We start from the raw sequence: 24,272 nt of genomic DNA, 5'->3' as shown, positions 1-24,272 counted from the left end.
GAGCATACAGTTTCTGAAATGCCATGGGGCACCTTGCAGACTAGCACCTAACCTGGTGGCATTCCTGGTCTTCAGTAGGCTATCGGAGTTTTTCCCATCATTAATGCATGTCTGCATAGAGTCTTCCTACAGCAGCAGCGTAACAGAAATAGCCTCAGTGTTAACTTGGCAGCAGCAGCCTCTATGGATAGAGCACTGAAGCATTAAGCCATCAAAATAGATATATGTCCAGACTTCTGTTTAGGTAGAGCCTGTATATTTTTGTCTTTCCATACTACGTTTTTCAGTCTTCTGGTCCAACTGGCTGATGCGCATAAAACAAAGGAGCTTCCAGGCAGGCATTTAGTGTCACTTGATGCAGTGTAACTGCTTGCTTTAAATATCTTGCTTGCCTGGACAGAATGGGTATACGAGTACATCGCTCCTACCTTGGAGCAAAGGGACGAAGATGACAACCTCAGATATCTTCTGGTATTTCTTAAGAAACAGTGATAAGAAAAAGGTATTAGCTACCATACTGACCATGAAGACCTACCTTGCTCTGTTGTTTGTTTTTTAAATTGTTTAACATGTTTTTATATCAGGGTTTCAAAAAATCTGGGGGGTTTGTCTTGCAGAAAGAAATGTGCTGAGCTGGCCATGTGCCCAGGTGGCCAAGAAGGCCAACGGCATCCTGGCCTGGATCAGAACCAGCGTGGCCAGCAGGAGCAGGGAGGTGACCGTCCCCTGTGCTGGGCACTGGTGAGGCCGCCCCTCGAGTCCTGTGTTCGGTTTGGGGCCCCTCACTGCAGGACAGACATGGAGGTGCTGGAGCGTGTCCAGAGAAGGGCGACGAAGGTGGTGAGGGGCCTGGAGCACAAGTCTGATGAGGAGCGGCTGAGGGAACTGGGGCTGTTTAGCCTGGAGAAGAGGAGGCTGAGGGGAGACCTGATCGCTCTCTACAACTGCCTGAAAGGAGGTTGTGGTGAGGTGGGGGTCGGTCTCTTCTCCCAAGTAACAAGCGACAGGACGAGAGGAAATGGCCTCAAGTTGCGCCAGGTGAGGTTTAGATTGGATATTAGGAAATATTTCTTCACCGAAAGGGTTGTCAAGCATTGGAAGAGGCTGCCCAGGGAAGTGGTGGAGTCACCATCCCTGGAGGCGTTTAAAAGATGTGTAGATGTGGTGCCTAGGGACATGGTTTAGTGATGAACTTGGCAGTGTTACATTAACAGTTGGCCTCAATGATCTTAAGGTCTTTTCCAACCTAACCGATTCTGTGATTCTATTATTTGAAAGGCTCTATAAATTTAAGAAGACGTCTCCTCTTTAGGAATGCTTCCCATGAACTCAAGAAATACAGTACAGTTCTAGAATTAGTCTCAGCTTTTCCAACATGCATTTGTTTATAACATGCAGATATGTGCATTGTTAAAGCTAATTTAGCTTGCAGAAGTTGTGCCTTTGCTTTTGAAACAACATATCAGTGAACTGAAAACTACCAAACACTGCTGTGACTACAGCTTCCACCATCCCCTCCCCTCTCACTTTGCATTCACAAGAAAAAAACATTAGAGACAAGCACTGGTGATGCTACTCAGTTTATTTGTACATGAAGTACTGTTTGCCTGAACACAGGAGGAATGAAAAACAAGGAACAGTTTTCCTTGCTCCCAAGTCTCTTCTCTCTTTCTTCCTCTCCCTCTGGGATGTTTTGCATGAACACACTGCCAGTGAGTTTCTTCCAGGCGTTCCCTTGTTATTTTCTTGCCCTTTACACAGTTTCTCTCACAGTCATCTACACCATCACAAACAAGTGATCAGCTTCTGAGACACAGCTAGCTGATGAAGGGAGGCAGTTACAGCTGAATTTCAGGGAGTTTTCTGTACCATCCATAATAAATGGACAATGCTGGATGTACCAGTTATCCACATCAGTCCCCACGTCTCCTTACTGTGACACCCGTCTCTCTTGGGACTGTTGCTGTTCTCCATTTCTCCCTTTTGCCAGCAGGACAACATCACAAAACCTTTTTTCACCAAAACAGAGTGACTTTCAGCACTGACTTGCACTATGGGTCTGTCTCTGGCAGGCTAATGCTTATTGATTAAGATATTGTGCATTCAACTTAGAGAGGGAAGAAGGGGCAAAGGCAATAGGGTACCGTGCCCACCATGATTAAAGTGATCTAAGTACAGAAAGCCTTCTTATAAGTTCAATGTTAAACACAAAATTCCTATAAGAAAAGCTGTCTTAGGAAACAACAAGTGAAAAAAAATATCCTCATCATAGTACCAGTTCAATGTCTTAAAAATTTCTAGTCTGGCTCATGCAAAGTCATGAATGCAGCTTAAAAATAATGAAATTAACAGAAAAATATAATTGAGGGCATTGGCTTTTGGCCATGGTTTCTCCAGATGCTTGCAAACTTCTGATCTTTAGCTTTCTTCTACAACTCTGAAGGCTTTTAAAAAACCAAAAGCTGAGATTCTTCCAGCGAGATCTGTAGTATAAATACAAGTGTTGGCAGCATTTTATCAGAGCTCAAATGACATATTTTTATCAGTATTTTGTTTACAGCAGCACCCACAATGTGCTGGGCCTTTTACAAATATTCAAGTGGAGATGGGTCACAAATTTTGATGTAGAAAATCATCATACTTTCACAGTAGGAATCCGATAAAAATTAACTCTTGGCAAGTAATGACCACTGTCTTTGAACTACGGATAAGGAAGTCTATCAAATGCAGTGACAAAGTGGCTAGGCAATTTTATCTTGGTGTCAGTAGGTTTGGTATAGCTTCAACAGATGAGCATTTTTTCTTGTTTCCTCTCTAAAGCCTCTTCATAACCTGACTCATATAAAAACACGGCCAGGTTCCTAAATATTTCCAGGTAGCATTTTCAGATAGGGAAGTCACGGGAAACTTTGGGGTGTTCTTCAGGGTTGCCCTGGGTTTGGCTGGGATAGAGTTAATTTTCTTTCTAGTAGGTTGCACAGTGCTGTGTTTTGGGTTCAGTATGAGAATAATGTTGACAACACACTGATGTTTTCAGTTGTTGCCAAGTAGTGTTTATAGCAAGTCAAGGATTTTTCAGCTTCTCATGCCCAGCCAGCAAGAAGGCTGGAGGGGCACAAGGAGTTGGGAGGGGACACAGCCAGGACGGCTGACCCAAACTGGCCAAAGGGATATTCCATACCATGTGACGTCATGCCCAGTATATAAACTGGGGGAGTTGGCCGGGGGGGATCGCTGCTTGGGAACTAACTGGGCATTGGTTGGGAAGTGGTGAGCAATTGCATTGTGCATCACTTGTTTCGTATATTCCAATTATTTTTTTTATTATTGCCATTTTGTTATTGTTATCATTATTATTGTCTTCCTTTCTGTCCTATTAAACCATTCTTATCTCAACACACAAGTTTTACTTTTTTTCCCAATTGTCTCCCCCATCCCAAGTGAGGGGGGAATGAGAGAGCGGCTGTGTGGTGCTTAGATACTGGCTGGGGTTAAACCACAACAAGTATGCTTGGGTTTTTTTTTTTTTCTTTTCCCCCTCTTTTTTTCTTTTTTGGAGGGTAGGAGGGATGTTAAAACCATTGTTTTACATCTTGAGTTCTTAGGCTGCAGCTTCATCACTGAAATTCAATGAGATATAATCAGGAAAGCTGATAAATACTACAGACTCCTACACTCTGCTCTGATTGTTACTATAATAAGGCTACATTTGTACAGTTTGGTTTTTGTAATGTCAAACAATTGGCAGCTCTGCAGTGTTGATGCCCCCTGAGGGCTGCCTGTCCTCATAATTTCTTCTGTCTACTAACAGTAAACATATGAAGTGTATACAACATGCCCGCACAAGGCACATAAACACACACCCCGGTATTGTTGTGGGTCACAGAGACTCATTTCTACTCTATTATTTTTAGCATCCTTATTTGTTCTTTCCTCGCCCTCCAGAGTTTATTTTTTAACTCTAATAACAGACACTTATTTTATTTTAAATTGGGAATGGATCATTTCAACATCCTCAGCAGTTCATGATACTTCTATAATATCTTTGTAGAAACTCAGCACCTCTCTCCAGACTCTCTGTTATGGGACAGTGATGATTCAGAGCCGTGCCTGTGCCTGGTATGAGCCAAATACTCTGGAAAACAGGAGGCAAACAGAGTCCTGGCTTGGCTTCTTTCACATGTGCTCCACTGACCATCCATCTTCCTGCCACGAAAAGGATATCACACCATTTCCTCCTTCACACCAAACATGAAAATCATGTCGAATCATAAACTCGTTGAGGGAATGTTTCTTTGACCATACCATTTCCTACCCTGAGTTTTCTCCAGCTCTCTTCCAGTTCCCTTGGTGTGAAAAATACCCAGTCGTCTTCTCCTTCCTGCCAGATCCCCAAATTCACGGTAATGTTCTGTTATTTGAAAAACTACAGTTATCAACATTTGGGGAAAAATAATATGCCAGCATCTGCTTCCGAACTCCTTGGCTTGGACTGGAAATCTTCAAATGCCACCACTTAGGCTGTTCTTTGTTGGTCATCTCACTGACTGCTTCAAAAACAAGAACTATTTGAAAATTCAGGAAAAGGCAAGTTCAGGGAAGATTATTCAGGAAAATAGGGGAGTAGAAGATTTCAACTTGAATCCTCTTTTCCATGCTTCATTTTTTCCTCTGAAAAAGTGGTTATCTTTCTCCACCCCCAATGTCATGCTTTTTCTGTTCTCATTTCCCAAACACTAGACCTATGAATCTAAGAAGTTCCCAGCAGATTACAAGGATGAGTTCCAGGGAAGCTCTATTGGTTTATATTTTGTGCAGAACTGGTCCATAGTATTTCTTCTCAACCAGCGTTAATGGTGCATTTTCAAAAGAGGGGAAATTTTGCTCTTTGTTATTGTCCCCAGAGTTAGTACCAGCAAGGACCAAGTGAGTGACCAGGTGAAACCTCATCATTCTCAAGCACTTACTACATTCGATTTTCAGTCTGCTAACAGCAAGTCATCCAGCAGTCAAGGAATTAATAATACATCTAAAAAAAGTGATAATCTGAAAAGTACTCTCTGGAGACTCACACTGCTTTAGGAATGATAGATTGCTTCCGAAGCCAAGATGGAAATTCATCAATTAATTTGTATGAACACTTTCATTAGCAAGAAACTGGTTTTATAATTCCGGATTTTCTCCAAACCACGTATGTTCAGCACATCACTTAATGCTGAAGGTGGCATGGTTATTGACAATATAGTACCATCCATACTCAAATTTAGAGTGACTCAAAGGCATTAAACGGATCCTTGATGACCTTCTTAGGGCAAAAGCAGTATAAAGTCTCCAATGAAACAGTGCTGTGTAATTTCCATAAAACGAGATACCTTCTGTCTCTGGAGAATAACTCTCGAAGTTCTAACACTCAAGCAACATATTTTAGAGTTTTAAAATTACAATATAGCATAAACAATAGAAAAACCATTTAGAATGAAACTGAATACCTAGATTTAACAGCTTACGCTTTGTTTCTGGTGGAGTTGTTGACTTGATGGTCTTGGTCCTTCAGTGCAACCAGAGGGGGTTGAAACATAACCAGAAACCATTACGTTCATTAATTACAGTGGCTCTAGATGCCATTTATTAGCTAAATATAAAAAAATAAACTTTTGCATTTAGGCAGATACAGGGGAGATCATAGAAGCAGAGTCTGTTTTTCAATCGCTTTCCACTCCTTCCCAGATTATACTGTAAATCTACCAGTTCTGCTTGTGAAAGCCTGATTCAACCTTGGAACCACCAGCAGCTGATTAGTGAGCTAGGTCAGAGCTCTGGCATGCCAGTAGGAGCCAACCAAATTAATGATTCCATTCACCTGAGAGTTAGAGGGCTCACGAAACTATAATAAATAGGAATGTGATTTTAACGCCTTTTACATTAAAAAAAATCCTGAAGCCATGTGGTAAGAAATATATCTCAAATTTAAATCCCCCATGTCTATTCAAGTGAGATTATGCTGCCATTGATCCTTATTAACCCAGGTATTGAATTTCTGTCACATCTAAACCTCAAAAAGTAATTCAATTCTTCATATTTTTACTTGCTGACAATAAGGCTGGCTGAAATTTGTTAGATCTTTAAATGATGATTTACCCTGAATGCTCTTTTTTGTTGCTCCTGGGATAGTACAGAGTTAATAAGAATGATTGTGTTGTTGACAGAAGTGGTGTATTGAATTCTAGAAAGCAGCTGCTGCAAATTAAGTGAGAGTTAATGACCAGAATAATTAAAATATCAGGTGGTTGATATTACTTCATATAATAATAGGTGGGAAGTGTTACTAACTGCTTTCTCTAAACCACATCAGTATTTCAGAGTACACAATAAAGAGTTGGAATGGAAAATACTTCAACAGAAAAGAGAAAGCTTTCTGTCATAATTCTGATTTGGTATTACTTTCATAAATATTATTTCAAACATGCAGAGGAGGGTTTTTTGCTTGCTTATTTTGCTTGCAAAAATCAAAGTGTTGTTTTGCATTTTTTTGGTGGTGGTGGTTGTTTTGTTTTTTGGTTGCGGGTTTTTTTCATCTCATTCTCATGGAACAGCCTATTCTGTATACATACTTTTTATCACAAGCCTGGTTGGGCTCCCTCCATATGGGCACTTACCAAGCTGCCATGCTTGAAGCTACATTCTGGGTTTCTATATTTATCTATTTCTCTAGATCTGTATTCCATTTATCTTTTTCTGGCCTTGAAAGCCACTGTGCACATTGTTTCTTTATCATCTGAGACAGCATCTTTCAGCCCCAGTCTACACTGGACATTGCAATTCCTCAGTATGGAGTGAAGGGCAGGATAATTTATTATTTAAGCTACTGGCTAAAAGTGCTCCTTTTTGTATGGAATTCATAGGTGTTGCAAGACAACTTTGAATACACCTATAACTTCTTCATGAAGTCTTGCAGAAATTCTAAGATCTGATTGCAAAGGATTCCTTATGGAGCTATTATTTCATCTTATTTTTTTTCAACATTTGCTCTTCATCAGTCCTTCAGCTTTTTCTTTATCTACGTTCTGATCAGGAAAATGGAGCTTTCTAAATTGCCCACGCCTTCTCTTAGAGTAGTATTAAGCTAAAAGAGTAGGCATTTGCAGAGTAGTGCAATGCTCTTTGTAGTATTTTGCTGAAAAAAACCCACTTTCAAAAGTTCTGGTGTACCTTGAGAACCCAAGTGTTATCTCCAGACGCGATACTGGCACTTCCAGCCATGCTCTGATGATCTTCACAGATGAAGGCTGGACCTTCATCTGGGAGCCTGGCTAACGGGAAGAGGTAAATGCTGGAAAGGTCCCTGAAAATCAGTTTAATAGAGTCAAGCAAAGTAGCTTGAGCAGAAAACTGTGTGCGATATTGTTTAATCCAGCCTGTACAAACCACCAGACACAGGGGAGGGGAAGATGGATTTAACCTCTCTGATCCTGGCACTATAGCAGATGATTAAAGGCACTTGTATAACTGAAAAAGCAGATTAAGTATGTAAACATGCAGCTATAAAGTACCTTTATGTTCACTGCCTAAACTTTTTTCACGGGCTTTCCAAAATGCCATTCCTGGCATTTTTTACTGATAAATGTATTCATTTCAGGTAGTTATGAGTTGAAATGTTATACCAAAAATTGTCCAGTCAATACAGCCCCTCTGAAATTTATGAAAGGCATAAAAATGTCCTTTTTCTGCCTAATGAGCAAGGAACAGATAATGAGCATGAGAGCACTATTTAAAATTTTCATGTGAAGCAGTAATCTAAATCTCCATCAAAATAAAATTGGGTAACTTGTCAGGTTAAGAGGACAGAGAAGCTACCAAAATGGAACAAATTGTCCTGCAGATCTGAATGTGGACTTGGTGGGTTTGTAAGTCTCACCTAGACTAAAACTGGCTATACATGCTGTAAAATGGTGATTATATCGGTGGAAGATGGCAGAGAATGGTTATTTAGTGACTTACTGTTCCAGGCACAAGATTGCATTCACCCTGATGGCTCCATTGAACATAACTTTTGCGGCTCAAAAATTATATTATAGTGTTACAGTGAAATAAAGAAATGTCATCTCAAGGTAAATGACCTTCAAAAAGAAATTAAAGACTAGTAAGCACATTAGACTAAGTGTATAGATGTGATTTAAACTTGGAAAATTAAGGAAATACCAGAATAAAGACCTAAAACTTCTAAAAGTTAATCACCTGAAGCCAAAAAGCATTCATAGCCATTTATTAAGGACTGGAAAGGACTGAGAAAACTGCTTGCCGCTATGATAGCACAAAAAACCACAGGCAAAAGTGGTACTAAAATTATCCATTAAATCAACTGTAAAAATCACAGACCCTCTCTCCATGTATGCACCTGCTCCAGTAAGAAAGGAAAAAGACTTTTAGAAAGTTTTATTCTCTTAGTGAGTATGAAAGAGAGCTTCTTTGGGCTCCTGCTGGGTAGTTGGTAAGTGTACACAGAACTGTTTGTCCCGCGGTGTTTCCATGCCGGCATAGCAGTGTACTGCAGCAGGAGGTGATGCTACCACAATTTATACGACCCGTATGTGCTTTGACATTTCCCCCCTCAGGCTTATAGCTGCAACCTGACTAAATACACACAGAGACTGCTTACAAAGATAAATGGTAAAGAAGCACTTTCGCCTCCAAACTGGGGCATCTTCAAACCCATAGCAAATATATGCCAATTTTTAAAGGAGTGAAAGTCATTGGTGTGAAACCACTTGTACTCTATTTCAAGTTAACTCCTCTCTGTTCCAGTGTTTCTCAAAAAGGTCAACCACCTGCCACTGCATGATAAAAGAGGCAATGAAATCTGGCTGCATAAGTCCGTCACTGACTGCTGAAATCCATGCTTTGAGAGGATGTCCCAAATCCACTGAAAATAATGAGCTGAAGTTAGAGGAAAAAAAGCACAACTATACATGGATAAAAGAAGGGAAAGTAGCTTGTGACAGAAGCTGAAAATACGTGACGGGCTTAAAATATCCAATGAAAAAATGCGTTTCTTCACCAGCAGTGTCAGTAAGTTTATTTACATTCATTTTTATCAGTGTGTTTTACCCACACAGAGCTCAACCTCCTCATAAAAGAGATACTCAGATACTCCTAACAGCCTTCCCGTGCCAACAGATTAAATTTGGGTTAGAGATTACCAAGATCCACTACATTTATACCAACATGTGCAAGCAGATATAGTTTTAGTAGATACAGCTTTATTGGCTTCAGCATTCACAAGCTGATTAGCAGATACTGAGATCTGCCTTTGAGAGGTTAGCATTCTTGTAGTTACTATGATGGATGAGAAAAACTGAGATATGGGCTGATAAAAATTACGACAATTAGATAAAAAATGAATAGCTGGATAGAATGATGTGGATAGTCAAGAAGCCAGCCAGCTCCCGCTGTGTTTTATGATTGTCAGGGCTCTGCATGGGAGCAGATGACTTGATGGCTGGTGTTACCAAGAAGAGTGGAATATGTCCTGGTTTAACCTTTTATTTGTTTAACCTTTACTGTGTGGGTGAGACTGTGCAGCTGAATTTCTTATTACTTGGAAGGGATTGTATTTTTTTCTTTTACATCAGGGATGATCAAAGTTTAGCAAAGTCCTCATATACGTAGCTGTTAAAATGGATCTGTAATTATAAAAGGATCATATCCGTCCTCAAGTTTTATTTCCTGTCATTTCTGTAGGGTTGCCTATTTTCCTAAAACACTGAAAGGAATAGAGATTAAAAGCACAGAATTTAGAAAAAAATTATCTGTTCTAAAGATGTGGAAAAGATAGATAAATAGAAAACACTGGGATCCAGATTTATTGGTTTGTGGTTTGGGTCTATCCAAACGTTAAATAGTGGTGCTATGTATTTCAAAGAAAATGAACATTTTAACTCCCAAGTGCATAACTATAGCAGTAAATAGGGCACACATCAGTTCAGTATTATTATATTCAGGGCAGGCATAAGCATCTTATCTCAGCATGGGATATTCACGCATCTGAAGTTCCTAGTAAAATCCTTTTGAACTTGAGTGTTTTCCAGTGTAAAGGTGCTGGACAATCAAAAAATAATTGCACAGACAAGTACACTTGACAGCTATTAGGCCATTTATTTAGTAATGCCTGGGCTAAAATGGAGTAAGGTCACCTGCATTAGTCATAGTTCTGCTGTGCCCAAGTATGCGTAAGCACTAGTCACGGCCAGTAAAGAGCACCAAGGCCACCGTCTTCAGCATCTGATGTTACTGAGGTCTTCAGCAATCAGAGTCCATCTAATTTTTAGCTAATAGGCATTGAAGAATTTCCCATCAAACCCACTTCTTGTTATTAAATAAAAAACCCCTTCTCATTGAGATAACCTCATACCTGAGAACAAAGCATTGGGACCTCTAGGTTTGTAAAGTAAATCTCAAACCAGCCTGAAACATAATTTCACGGTAGAAAGAACTGACCTGCCAGGACTAAGACAGTGGTTTCCACCTTCAATCTGATTATCAGTGATTTAAATTTGGCTGGTTAGTTCCTCGTTTGCCTGTGCATCCCAACCATCCCCAGCAAGATGACTGGGTAGCCTCCGTGGGACTCGAGAGAGAAGCCACCTAAGAAACTCCATCAGTTCATAACAAAAAAAACCCATAAAAAATCATGTATGGCCCTGATCTATTGTGGTGGTAACAAAATCTACACATGCCAATGAACAAGCCAAATTAAACTGCTAGCAAAACGTCTGCTGTCATTACTCCACATTCCAAACTTATTTCACATTGCTACCTGCACAAATACATCATTAATCCCTTCTCAGCTGCCAAAAACAACCCTTCCTGACAATTTGCTGTTAAATTTGTTATACAAAAATATATGGCATATAGAATGTTGTAAGGGTGGTAAATAGAGTGAAATAAGTAAAATATAATTCCAAATGCTAATGTAATGATTGGATTATTTGTTTACCTCTATTACTTAATTTAAATGATGCTGACTGGGAGCTGGAGTTCCATAATTCAAGTTATAGGAAATAACGTATGCACTCTTCTATTTTCTTTCAGCCCTTGCTGCCAGATACATTGCTGTTATTTAATGGAATCTGCAGAACAAGCATGGGCTGGAATTGTTTAAGAAATTTAAGAATATGACTATTTATTATGCAAGGTTTCATGATTATATTATTCATTCTGCAATCTTTTGCCTTTTATGTGTTTGCAAGATTCATTAACAAGAAAAAAGATTTAATACAGATGGCACATGGTATTTTTACAGTAAGTTTTCTACTTGCACTTTATTTTTCCTCAGTTTTGAATGATACTTTGGTGAATGTCTTTTCCAAGAATCATATCAAATAGGCAAAAACTGTAATAGCAATTAAAATGTTTTAAACAGAATTGTATTTGGAAGTGTACGCTGCAGTCTTTCTACCAAGCATATTAAGAAATGTTTATTTAGCCACAGACTTCTGACTGGCTAAAGTCATACAGCTGGTCCTTCATCTGGTATAATTAAGGTCATAACATTGAAGCTAATGGAGCAAAGCTGATTTTCACCAGCTGATACTGTCCAGTGTTTATTTAGTTCATTCTTTCTTAGATCTGATCTGCATCTTTCCTGAACCTCAATCCTGTCCTGCCGTACAATTCTGTTACTTAAAAGCCAATAATAAAGCACAAATCCTGCTCCCATAGAGTCGTAAGGCCAGAAAAAGCAGCAGCAGCTGCAGTGGCAAGATGAGCAGACCATGCAGAGGAATACCAAATCCCTTGCATGTCATAGAAGACAGTGGCACAAGGTGTGCATGAGCACAAAAGGCACTTATAGGCAGGCCAAAAATCAAGAAAAAAGGTTGTTATCAGTGGATTTGTGAACTATGCACATATCAGTGACCAAGCCTCTCCTCTCATACACGTGATACGACTGGCTGTATCCACAAGAAAAGCTTTGTTTCAAGTCCTTCTCCCAGGTTAGAGAAGGGGAGTCATGCCACATGCCGAAGTGGTCCTTATCCCATACCCTTTTCCCTAGGTTTAGTTCACGGAGTAAAAACACAGCCTTAAAAAGCCAGAGGAGAAAACCTGGCATTAAACTCGAGAATCACAAGATATCCTTAAATATAAACAACCCAAGCAGGAAAGCTAAGGTGGGTTATTCGCTTCAGGTTTTTTTCCCCAAATATTATGGTGCTTGTCAAAAGGTAGACTTTCAGGGAAAGGGGGACCGAAATTTTGACACAAATTTTTTATGATATTCAACAGAAGTTGTCCCCTCTCAGCTTTCCTTCCATATGAGAATAAAATGTAAAGAGTGTCAAAACTTTTTTGAATTGCAAAAATATACCAATTTTATACTTTAGAAACAACATGTTTCAGCTTTTCATTCAAAACAACACTTCTCCTTTACAAGTATCTCTTTTTTTTTTTTCCTTTTTTTCTATTTTTAAAGAAAACAGATTTACAAAGGATTAAATAACCCAACAAGCAAACAATTTCATTCCAGGTTAAGTCAAAACAACTTTCTACATTCTTCCTGCCTCTCCCCCCAACCTGGGGCTTATTTTGGTTCGACTTGAATTTTGCTTCCGATTTTTCGCCAAACTGAAAAACCCCACTATTCATCCAGCTCCACTAACAGAAAGGCCTCGTGCAGAGAAATACGTATGAAGAGACGGGCTATGTAACTCTCACTACGACTACAGCCAGGCTGATAGAAGCAGAGCTCGTGGACGCCGCGGGCTGCCGGGCTGAGATCTATCGCTGCTGCTGCCACTGCCGAGCCCTCTGCCTGAGCCGCCGGAGGGACAGGCTGATCGGCTGCTTCCCAAACTTCTTCATGATCTCCTTGATCCTCGCCAGGTTGGTTTTGGAGATGGTGAAGTCGCACTGGGTAGCTCCCATGTCGTAGCCGACTTCGCAGGTCTTGGTGGCGGTGGTGTAGCCCTCCGCCTTCACGCCCACCACATATTCCCCGGGGTTGAGAAGACGCCAGTAATCCCCATCGGCTCCTGGGAGGAAAAGAGATGGTTTTCAGGACAGGGGCCCCTTCTCCTTGAGGAAGGTGTTGTTTATGAGAATACAGAAATGCCTGCACAGGGGTAAGATGATACCACACGCAGCATCCCAGCATCCTCACGCCTTCCTGGTGTCAACGAGGCTGTCCCCCCATCACGCGTACCCCTCCTCATCCTGCCAACCCTACGGGAAAACTCGCCTCAAACGTATTTTCCAAATGATGAAAAAAGGACAACGGGCTTCAGTCTGGCTTAAGATTTTTGTCAGCTGAAGTCAGAAAGATCCTGCGGCAAAGGGTCACCTTGTAACGGTTGGTGATTCCTTGGGGGTATAAAAGACCTTCCCCAAACTAATTCTAACTAATGAACCACGAGGAGCCCCAGTGGGGTACCCACATAGCACTCATGATCCTGGCCAGACCACCCGGACACGTGTGTTTTGGTGCTATTTGGTATGCAAAGTGTGTGAATGCATAATGTCAACTCAGAGATCTAAGTAAATATCCCCTTCCATAAAATCTTACACTGAGTTTTACTACGCTAATTTTCCCACAAAGTATAATTCCTCAGGGTACTTAACCACTTGCCTACCTGCAAATGCATGAACAGAGCTCTTGTAATCAACTAAACTACTCATGCACAAAGCAAAATGTATTTTAACACCTCGTTGAATCAGCACTTTCTGTTTTCTTCTTTTTTCCCTGTAAATGATCTCAGATTACCCATACGTACATAAGGACTTCTTTTTAAATATTATTTTAACTAGCAAGTATGCCTAGCTGTGAACTGAAAAAGGTGAAACACTAATATCTAAAATTAGTTTTGCACTCTGTCCTGGGAAAACCCACTGTGGAACGAAAGTGCATATTCAAATATGCAATTCTATATAGAAATAAAATGCAACATCTCTTGTATGAAGACGGGTTGGTTTTTTTTAGCACTGATGAGAACTGACAGCCTTACTATCACTAGCCTTGGGTCACTTGCAATGCAGCATGTCGCAAAAACTAAAGATGATTTGCATAAAAATATTATATTTGGGAAAAAATCAGACTAGCTAGCCTCTGTTTAAAGAAATAGGATTTTAATTCAGGGGTTGGTAAGATACAAAACGTTTGCAAACAGCAAGTGTTAGCAAAACAGCAATATCGACTGCACCCTGATATTGCAGTCTCTGAATACAGGTGTGAAGTTGTGTGCAAGAAGCGCGCCTGACCAGGTTAGTTCTTGCATACCAGCTTGATCAGGTTTTTCTTTCAGCCAGTTTGACCCCGCTTGGGGTGATGATCAAGGTCCAGATTTTCTATTTCTCAGGATTCAGGCATTTTTTGGAAGGGCTCTCTGAGAAGCAATTTATTCAGTTCTCCCCTACTATCGGGTCCGTTGGCACCTTAACCAAAAGGCAAAACATAAAGCTGTCCAAGTTTCTTGAATTTATCCCTAAAGGCTCATTTTTGGCTGTAAATTCTCTGGTGATACTACAGGGCTGACAAAAGGCTATGGATCACCCTGTGCGTGGCTGTGAATGCATCCCTGCTCCGAGGCTGGCTTTAGCCCCTCGAGTTCAAAACTGACCCACATTTTTCTGACACATTTAACAGGCAGTTCATCACAACCCTGCACAAGGCCAGAAAAAAATCTACACATTCACACACCACTGGGAAATTATTACAAAGCTGGATATTAAGCTGTTAGCAGGATGCACTTTACCTCCTTTCCATTTACAAGTAAGTAGACATTAGTATTTCTGTCAGCTGTCATTGCCCAGAATTTAATACCAGACTAAAAGGGGTTTTTTTGAAAATCAGATTAAATGCAATAGGTAGAAAATGCAGCAGAGCAGATGGCAAGAGAAACACAATTAAAAATACAGATAAATTTAGTAAATAATAGGATTGCTAAAAGAATAGGCTCCAGAGGGAGCAGGCTGGAGGCAGACTACATCTATCTCCATCTATCGGGTCTGCTTAGATAAAATAACAATGCGTAAAAATACAAAGATAGTATTATTATCAATTAAATGTGTCAGATGACTCCATAAACACTTCAGTTAAGAGCAACACTCTTTGAGCCTGAGAGGACAGACCTTTGTTACAATTGTCATATTTACACCTAAATATACCAAATTTTACTAATTTAAATACATTATAAAAATCTATCCTAATGCTTTGTTACCTACAAAAGACTCTCCAGGAAAGCTAGCTATAGCGCTGCACACCCAATGCATGTAACAATTAAAACTTAACTTTTGTCTACTGAGCAGACAGCCAGGAATGAGACTGGAGAGTTATAATACCAGAATTATGCTTAGCTTAGACTAATGTTATTAAATATTACTAAATGCCACTTCAAAATCTTTGGGTTTGGTTACATAATGTATTCTGAAATCATATGAAACTTATGAAAATATTCAGAAAAATTTCTCTGAACATTGTGTGAAATTAAATTAATTATGGTTTATTGCAAAAAAACCACACAGAAACACGTATGTGTCTTTGAACTCTGGCTGTAAGAAACTGCACGTTTCTTCATCGAGATTTGCTTTGAGATTTCCAAAGTGCACAATTACAGGAAGCAACCCACAAAACTGCCTTTGCACCGTGGGGGAAAAAGGTGTCCAGGTGCATTTGGTCATCCAATTGATGAACTCTTTTCCAAAGGTTACCTCATAGAGCACAGTCCACATCTAACCGTAACAGCATGCAATCACTCAGACTTAATCAATAGTTACATCTGCATCAAGAGAAAATGGAATAATTTTCCACAAAGCTCTTACTCTCAGAATCAATGACTTCAATTAGCCTATTAATATTGTTAGCCTAGTGTCAGCAACCCTCTCTTCCCATAAGATATATTGTACATCCAAGTGAAAAAAAAAAAAAAAAAAAGCTTTCTATGCACTTTTTTTTGTCCACAGGAAGAAGCACAGAAATTTTCTCAAACAAGTAAATGTTATTAGAGGGCCTTTACAACTTTTGTCTGGCTCTACAGGGTAGGTGACCACATTTATGTATCAAAGAAACGCTAGATACCTTACAGCTTAGCTCACTTCAAACAAAACTTATATAAATAGAGATAGCGGCCATAATTCTTCTCCTGCTTGGCCTATTTTTATATCAAGGCAACTCACAGGTTTAAATGGATACATATTTCATTTTAAAAGGTATAAAAGAAAGAAGACTGCTGACAATTTGCTTTCTTTCTCTGGAGTTTTACATGTCATTTTAGCTCTTTGGCTCCAACATAAATTCTCTAATTTCAAAGACTAACGAGACATACATTGTTACCTGAATAATATAAAACAAGATAGAACTTTTATGTTCCCATCTACAAAGTGAATCCCAAACAGTGTCAGCTTAAATGTCCCATTAAAAAGAAGAATTAAAAAGAATGAAATAAGTACTTTTATTTGTACTAAAAAGTGCAGATGGCCTTGAAGCCATAGAAGCTCAGCTCTAAGTCTAGATGTTAATATCTGCAAGATTCCCCCAGCGTTACAAGGTGGATTCTGGGATCTTGCAGATTTATTACACATGCCACTGGGACTCCTTTCCATATGCACGTTTGCTGTCTTTAAACTGTTGATTTTTCTTTCACGTGGCAATCCAGTGTACTGAGAGCTGGAGATTAATCACCCATTGCATTTACTCGGCCTCAACCAGAGCAATATATTAATTCTGTTAACAGAGGAATACAGCCTACAGTTTATGGGCAGTCTTTCCAGACTGCCAAGACTTCCAAGACAAGGAGAAACAACTGATTACTTTAATTCCCACTATCATTTCCCAGTAGTCCTATTTTGAAATATTTAAGGCAGAATCATTATTGCCTAATTAAATATCTGTCATTCAATGTTTTCTTTTACAACAGGGACACAGTAGCACTGAAATAAAATTAATCATAAACTAAGTTAGATAGTCCAAGATTTATTATTGGCTCAGATAATCTACTGTAGCAAACATTAGTGATTTGGAAGTCTCTTACCTAAAGCTCTAAGATACTCCATAGCCTGAAATCAGTTTATGTGTCAAAGCGTGCCATACTGTACCTCAGTGGCAAAGAAAGCGGCAGCAAATGAAAAACCCAGAATGCCAGTCAGGACATGAAAACTACATAAATTAGTGTTCCTCTTTCTAATATTGAACCAAAACTAGACTATGCAACAATATGGTTTGTCTGATTATTCACCATGATGCTACTTTTCCATAAAAGTCCAACAGAAACCTTGTTAACCTCTTGCAACCAGCACTTTAAGTGCAATCACTAAAGACTCCTGATGACATCTTGCTTTGCTCTTTCTTTCTGCGTGCTCGTCTCCTTCCTATATCCCCTCTGTTGTTTCTCCATTTAAGATTACTGTGTGTCTTAAATCATGGTACAGTACCTACACAAACACAATGGCCATTGGACACTATCCCACCTGCTGCCTGTCAAAGCAATTTTCAGGTATTACTATCAATCTTGTAATTAGCTAGTGTCTATTTAAAGCAGTCCTTTATTTAGTACCATAACTACTTTCCAGGCCACTGAATAGGCTTAGAATTTACTCTGAGTATATGTACCTGTGTCTGGGTATAGATCAAGACTGTGCTAACAAGGCAAATAGCCATTTGTGCTTTTTTTTTTTTAAACTATACATATTGAAAAGTAATTCTCTGGGCTGCAATTCACCTGTGCAAAGCAATGTTTCTGCTGAGCCCCATTAAACGATCTTTTACAAAGCTGTAATGTTTTGCAGGAGAATCTTCAGGTTGTGAAACTCCTCTTTCCCTGCAACAGCTGTTTCTCCTCTGGACACAGCTCTAAATCACATCTCCAACACATTCACAGTCCTGTAACTGCTAACAGCCAGAGGAACACTCTTCACCCAACAAGGCATTACCTACACCCTTGTTTTTCAGTGCTATAACTATTCTGGGTTAGATTTGCACTACTTTTACATTAGAAAAGGAGCAATAAGAGTTCTTTAGACGCAGCCTTACATAGGCTATTGATTTGGGGCCGATGAAAGGCTATTTGCTCAATACTTTAAAAGAGGTGGAAAGAGGAAGAGGGGTAGAGAGGAAAGGCATAATCCTGTTCTTGTCCACTCAGCTGCACCATGGAAAGAGGCGACTCCCTCTTCATGTGTCACTACTTCTGCAACACTCTCCTTAGACTGTCTACTATCTGCTGGCTTTTCGCAGAAAAGAGTTCAAAGTTGCAACGAGGTTCTGTATTTTGTTTCTAAACCATAAATCTGTTCATTTGCACTGATGTTTTGGGGTTTGTATTTGTTCTTTTTACCTGTGCGAATGTCATGGTTAACACCTTCTACTGAAATAACAGCATTTGGGATTCCCTTTCCATGCACATCTTTTACTATGCCTTTGATGCCCCGATGGACCTATTGAGAGAATAAACAAACAAATAAATATTGCACAGCAATGAACAGTACCATCATTAGGAAGATATCACAAATCATTAATTCCATATGTGAATTACAGGTATTATATTCCTACTTTATGGTTCACACAGTTTTGAAATATCATTATTAACCCAGTATCAGCCTCCCAGGCATTAGCTCCTTATGAATCAGCTTTACAAATTCTGTTAGGGTTCCTGAGGCATCAAATTCAAAAGATAGATAAAACGAGCAGATAATGCAGCAGACGTAAGGTCTTTTTCTGGCAGTCCTTTCTAGCAAGCTCTGCACTCATGCCAAATTTTGACAAGCTTCATTATTTCATTCTCCTAAGTCAAAACAGCCTGGCTGAAGTGATATGCCAGTATTGCTCGTAGGTAAGGTTTCTATCACAAATACCAATAGTCATGTAATTAGCCATGCAAGAAAAATATCAGAAACCTTAAACTCCCTTCCAATCCAAAAGGAGTCATCAAGTTATTCAGAAGTTACTCTTCTGTTGAATACCTGTTCCATAAAAACAATCAGGGACTCGCGGTTGTTTTCCCATTCTTCAGGCAACTCGCTCTCGTGGGGATACTTGTCACAGCCAACATAGATGGATAGCTCAAAGCAGTTAGTGTGCAGATAACTGAAGTCATTTATGCCTGTCAATAGGGGCAAAAAAGAAACAATTTTGTATCCTCTTTTAATCTATTGATCAGATCTAATTATTTTATGCAAAGTAATATAGAACTTATTTAAACATGAACTGGGTGTTTATTTAGCTGGCTTAGTCAGCAGACCTGGCAGGGCAAAAGATTTTTTAGAAATGCCACATCTCCCATAGCAAAGCACCAGAGTAACACCAGAGCTATACATTTAACAAAACAAGACTTTCTAAAGACAGCGTCCCATCAGCACGTTCAAAACAGAGGACACAAGATTGCACCGTGACAGCATGGGCCACTGTGTCAGCCCAGCACCGCATCCCCAATTCCTTTGCTGCAAAGAGCAGCGTCCTTCTGCCATCACAAAACTTAAAGGAAATACAGATTTAGCAGAAAACAAACAAACAAACAAATTAAAGTCATTCCAGATAACGTCTCTATTATATTGGTGGAGAAGATGGGGACACAACCACAAGATGTTAGGAAAGGTCTCTCTTTACAGCAAAAAACTTGTGCTTTGCTTTTAAGAAAGCACTAAGCTTCACTAATGCTGGACACTTTCCCATGGAGCAGCTCTCACTTATGATTGTTCTGGGCAGAAACGGGATGAGTCTACGTTAGCTTGCATGGATGCGCAGCCATTAACCGAATTTATACAACCCTAAATGCCAGGACACAGAGCAATGTGCACACAGTCATTGTTATGTAAAAGCAATTTATCAGAGCAGTTGATGAAATAGTTTCTCAGTCTAAATGTTTGCCCACATCAGTAATCTAAACGATAGGAAAGCCAGAAAAATCAAGGTAGTAACAATTCTTTTAAGTTATATATGGCATCTGTTAGCTTGTAAGGAATGAAAGGATCTATTCTGTTTTCTCCCTATTACAGCTTTGCAGAGGACTGGAATCTGCACCGTCGCTCTGCAATAGCAATTTCCATCAGAAATATGTCCTAATCAAAACCCAGGAACCTCAGGGCCTCTGACCTCTGAGGAGCTGCGGTTTAAGTCCATGTTACAGAGAGCGCTGCGACCTTTGCAAAGGTCCTGAGCACTAAGGAAGACTGTATTTAGATACAGATCTCAAACATTGCCATTCTGCAGGTTTCTCTCCCGTTTCTCACAATTATTTTTCCTTTGGGAAATTCCATTTGTTAGTTCTCCACAATCACACAGATAACATGATACAGTACACGAACATTACAGGAAGAAATGATGTGAACTTCATTTCTCATTCCACCTGCAGTTCTAATAAAAAAATATTTTAAAAACCATTTATTAATGATCATTAATTGTTATATTTTAAATAGCAAAGATTATCAGGAATTGCATTCACCGAGTGTTTCTGATTGAAAAGAGTTAAAAAAAAAACCAACCCAAGTCCTGTCCAATTACCACAGAGCAGTAGTCAAGTATTTAACGAGCCCTCAGTGCCTTCTGGATGCAGAGCAGGAGAATTATATAATACAGATGTTAAGCTTTACACTTTTGTTGATGAGGAAAGCCTAAATATCAGACAGTGGCATATGCTACTCTGCATAAACGTGCTTACCCTCCGTTTGAGAAACAGCCACAATTATTTTCCCCTCACATACTCTATCGCATCCTGATTAATCTGTTGTGAAATGTTTTGCAATACACAGTAATTGCTCAGTTTTAATACATGTATTTAAGAAAATGGCTTAACGTTGCCAAGAGCAACTCTTCACATAGCGTCTGAACATGCAAATCCAGCCTTGAAAACACTGGAAATGGAATGAAATTCATCTGTTCTTTGCCTTTGTGCAGTTCAACCAGTGCAGAAATGTTATATATAAAATTGCTGAAGAACTTGCACTCATTGCAGTCCAAAATACGTGCAGGAAATAATATGGCTGGGTTTCAAAGGCACACAGAGATGTTCGATATCTGTGCAAGATATCTGCGGTGCACATAATTCTCTAGGGACTCTCTGGTGCTGAAAAAGAATTAGAAAAATCCCTTATAAATGTTCCCATGGCATGAGCAGTGAGAAGTTTATATGTATGATCACTGCAAGGCCAGGCAGCGGGTGGATGGGGAGAGAGAGGATGGGCAGCTTCAAGTTGTGGTACAGCAAGGAGATGCCAGCCACGCCAAAGGACAGGCGGGGAGCTTTCGGCAAGCAATATAGTGGTGGGTCACCTTCAGGTCAGTCGTTAAGTAAGCAGGGGTTTAGTTTAGGAGAAGAAAAAGTGTTACACGTTGATCTAAAAGGTAAAGAAATAGAAAAAGTGGAGTGAGCTATACAACTACATCTGTACAGTCATGGAATTACAGAGTGAAAAAATATAGGAGAAATTTGTCTTCAAATCTGGAACTGTATTTGGACAACCCTTTACAAGGTGCCATTGGTTAACTATCAGCTGCAATACATATATATGTACGCATGTGTATATATATCTGCAATAGAAATCACTCTCTCCCATTTGTCTAAGTAGAGAAGAAGCCTAAAACCATCCTGCAGGTTGGAGGCTGAGCTCAAATGGAAACCACATCTTTTGAGGTTTAGTCTGGAGTCCAAGGTGTAAAGAATTGAAAGCAAAAGCAGTATCCGAGCATTTTTCTCAAAGACAATCTTGGAATTCTTACTATAATGTAAGAGAGCAGGATGTAAAGTATAATGAGTAACATTATAAAGCAATAAAACAAATCAGATGAACCAAATCCAATATGCAATTGTTACTAAGAAATCAAGATACAATTCAGCATCTATATTGTACATCATTACTTAATGTAACTTAGTGTGACAGCTGTTAGTAACATGGCCAGTGTCATCTTTTCTGGATTGATTTATAATCATGTTTCTTATAGCACTTAGGAAAATTAAACTCATAAATTAGGTAATTAAGCGGTCAAGTTAGCATTCAGATTTTTTTTTTAGAATTTGCAGAAATGCATAGAAATGTATTATCAGGCATTGGCCTGGTGATCTGAGTTCAATCTTTCCCCCCCGAATTCAGCCAGCACTTTTTAACGTCCTGAAAAAATATTTGAAAATTTAATTCTTGGCTCTAGCCTTTAAAGGCTGGCCAGCATTAACTTTACACGGGCCAACGTAAAAGCCATAAAAGCTATATCCAACATTTAGAAATGTTTATGCAGTGAAACTACCTGCAAGTTACAAACACAAGCCAGCGCCAGTAAAAAGTGGTCTGCACAGACACTCGCTTGCATCTGTTTGCCATTACCGCTGCAGTTGTTCCTATTGTTATTCAAGTGATGGCAGATGCACAGCTCATTTCTTAATTTCATAGAATATGTTGCCTAACTGATGTACTTATAAAAAACAAAAATTTTGAGCAGAATTCTGATGAATCAGCAGAGTGCCTGATTCTGAGCCTGCTCAAAGTGTACACCCATAGAGATAACCATGCCTATTGCTGTTAAAAATGTGCTTCTAATGGGACTTTCCTGGAAATCGATGCTTTGTCTGCACTACAGGACACGGCTTTCCCTTCGTGCTCCTTAGCGGGGTGACAGGCTTGGGCACATGGTGAATGGTGCAGTCTTTAATTTATTCTGGCAGCAGAAATGTCTATGGAGCCCATGAAAAATTTCAGTATAAGGAAGTCCAGGTCTTTTAAAAACAGGACGGTAGCAGGCAAGCAGCAGCTTTTTATCGCATGTTTTTACAACTCAAAGTGAATGCAAGTGGGGGCTGATCTGCGACAAAGTTCAACGAGAATGAGGCTGAAATTGTGATTTTCCTATCTAAGGGCCACTGGAATCTCTCCTTGGAGTTGCTGCTTCAGCTCTGACACTGGTTACCTTTGATATTCAGCAGCAGTTTTCTGTTGGCACCCTGTGAGATGGCAAAGGCTGACAGGTTCCCCCCTGCTAGTGGGTTTGGACTGGGTTGCTTTTCTCCTAGAAAATCATCTCAAATGTACAGAATCCATAAAACTAATGTATTGCATGTGCACTTTTGGAAACCTCCGTAGTAAATGAAATGGTCACCAGGTCTTAGTGACACCATTTCCTTCAATCCTCTGATACTTGATGAAATGCAGCAAACAGTTTCACATGGGGAAATATTCCTCCTAGGGCACATGTTTTACCACCACTGCCTCTGCAAGGTACATCAGGCAGTGATGGCATTATCATATTTAGCAAGGTAATGCTAATTACAGTTTCTACAGACACTTACTTCCCGCCACGGTATGCCAGGAGGCTCCATTAACAGTTCCATCCTCCTTTTGGAAATCCTCTGTGTGACACGCTCTCCTCCTCGCATCTGTCATCAGCCGGTGCGTGGAGGCATAGGAATACGCAAGCCAGCGAAAGACGTGGTCGTCTGGGGTAGGCGTGTAATCCTGGGTTTTCCACATCGATCGCACCATGTCGTAGGGGTATGCCACCACCAGCTCTCCTCCCTGCAAATTGCCACCCAGCACAAAAGGAATTTTTTCCATCCATGCTATTATTGCCCGTGTCTCAACTGCCACCTGGGAGAAAAAAGAAACAGCAGCTTTGACTCAACCTGTGAAATCTGATAATCTTGTTTCAAAGGTAGACCAGACGCAGGAGTCCCGCTGTGAGTTTCTTAGCGTGGAGTGAGTAGCCAGCACAAGAGATGTGGCCAAGGAGCAGGGCTTCTTTACATTACGGTGCCTGCCAGCCGTGCATAAAAAGACCTAACAAAACCTTAATGTTAGTAATTTATGCAACAGGAACATCCATGTAGAGCGAGGCCAAGAGCAGCAACCGACAGAGATGTCAAGACCATGACATTGCTCCCTCTGCCATCGGCTGAAATGAGTTTTCGAAATAAGGGGTTTTAAACACAGAACTATTTCTAAAGCCCACAGAACTGCCACAGTTAAGTGCCTTCCCCTCAAACTGGGGGAATCTCAGCCACTAGAAATAGTTGCATTATATTTAAAAGGCCACGTAAAAAAAAAGTTAAATTTTTGGCACTACGATCCAATAAATGACTTTAGCATAAGCCACTGCATTGGTTTTGCATATGCCTCAGCATTTGCAGTGTTATTTCAGATAAGAATATATTTCAAGTAAGAACAAATAAGAAAACCTCAGGAGAAATCTGTATGGCAACTGAGTTTGCAAAGAGCTCATCTACGTCGCAAAACTAGGAAGAAGCCCGATTCACGGGACTGAGCTCTGCGGTGCGTTTCTCTTTGTCTACCTGTTGCTGCCTAAA

General features: G+C 39.9%; 1 protein-coding gene across 1 annotated transcript in view; it reads right to left on the bottom strand.

Moving 5' to 3' along the window:
- Window positions 1-8,247: 8,247 nt before the first annotated feature.
- The window catches only part of CPXM2 (carboxypeptidase X, M14 family member 2), an 80,135-nt gene continuing 64,110 nt past the window's right edge, over window positions 8,248-24,272 (bottom strand). Inside the window, exons 10-13 of the mRNA XM_030030843.1 lie at window positions 23,259-23,556; window positions 18,949-19,088; window positions 18,324-18,423; window positions 8,248-13,031 (exon numbers count right to left, since the gene is read on the bottom strand). Of these exons, the coding sequence (XP_029886703.1) occupies window positions 12,778-13,031; window positions 18,324-18,423; window positions 18,949-19,088; window positions 23,259-23,556 (792 nt within the window). The 3' untranslated portion in view covers window positions 8,248-12,777. The remainder of the gene's footprint in view (window positions 13,032-18,323; window positions 18,424-18,948; window positions 19,089-23,258; window positions 23,557-24,272) is intronic.

Source organism: Aquila chrysaetos, chromosome 11 (assembly GCF_900496995.4).
Source record: "Aquila chrysaetos chrysaetos chromosome 11, bAquChr1.4, whole genome shotgun sequence".
NCBI lineage: Eukaryota > Metazoa > Chordata > Aves > Accipitriformes > Accipitridae > Aquila > Aquila chrysaetos.
The sequence above is the reverse complement of the archived record's forward strand: the minus strand, read 5'-3'. Positions and strand labels throughout refer to the sequence as shown.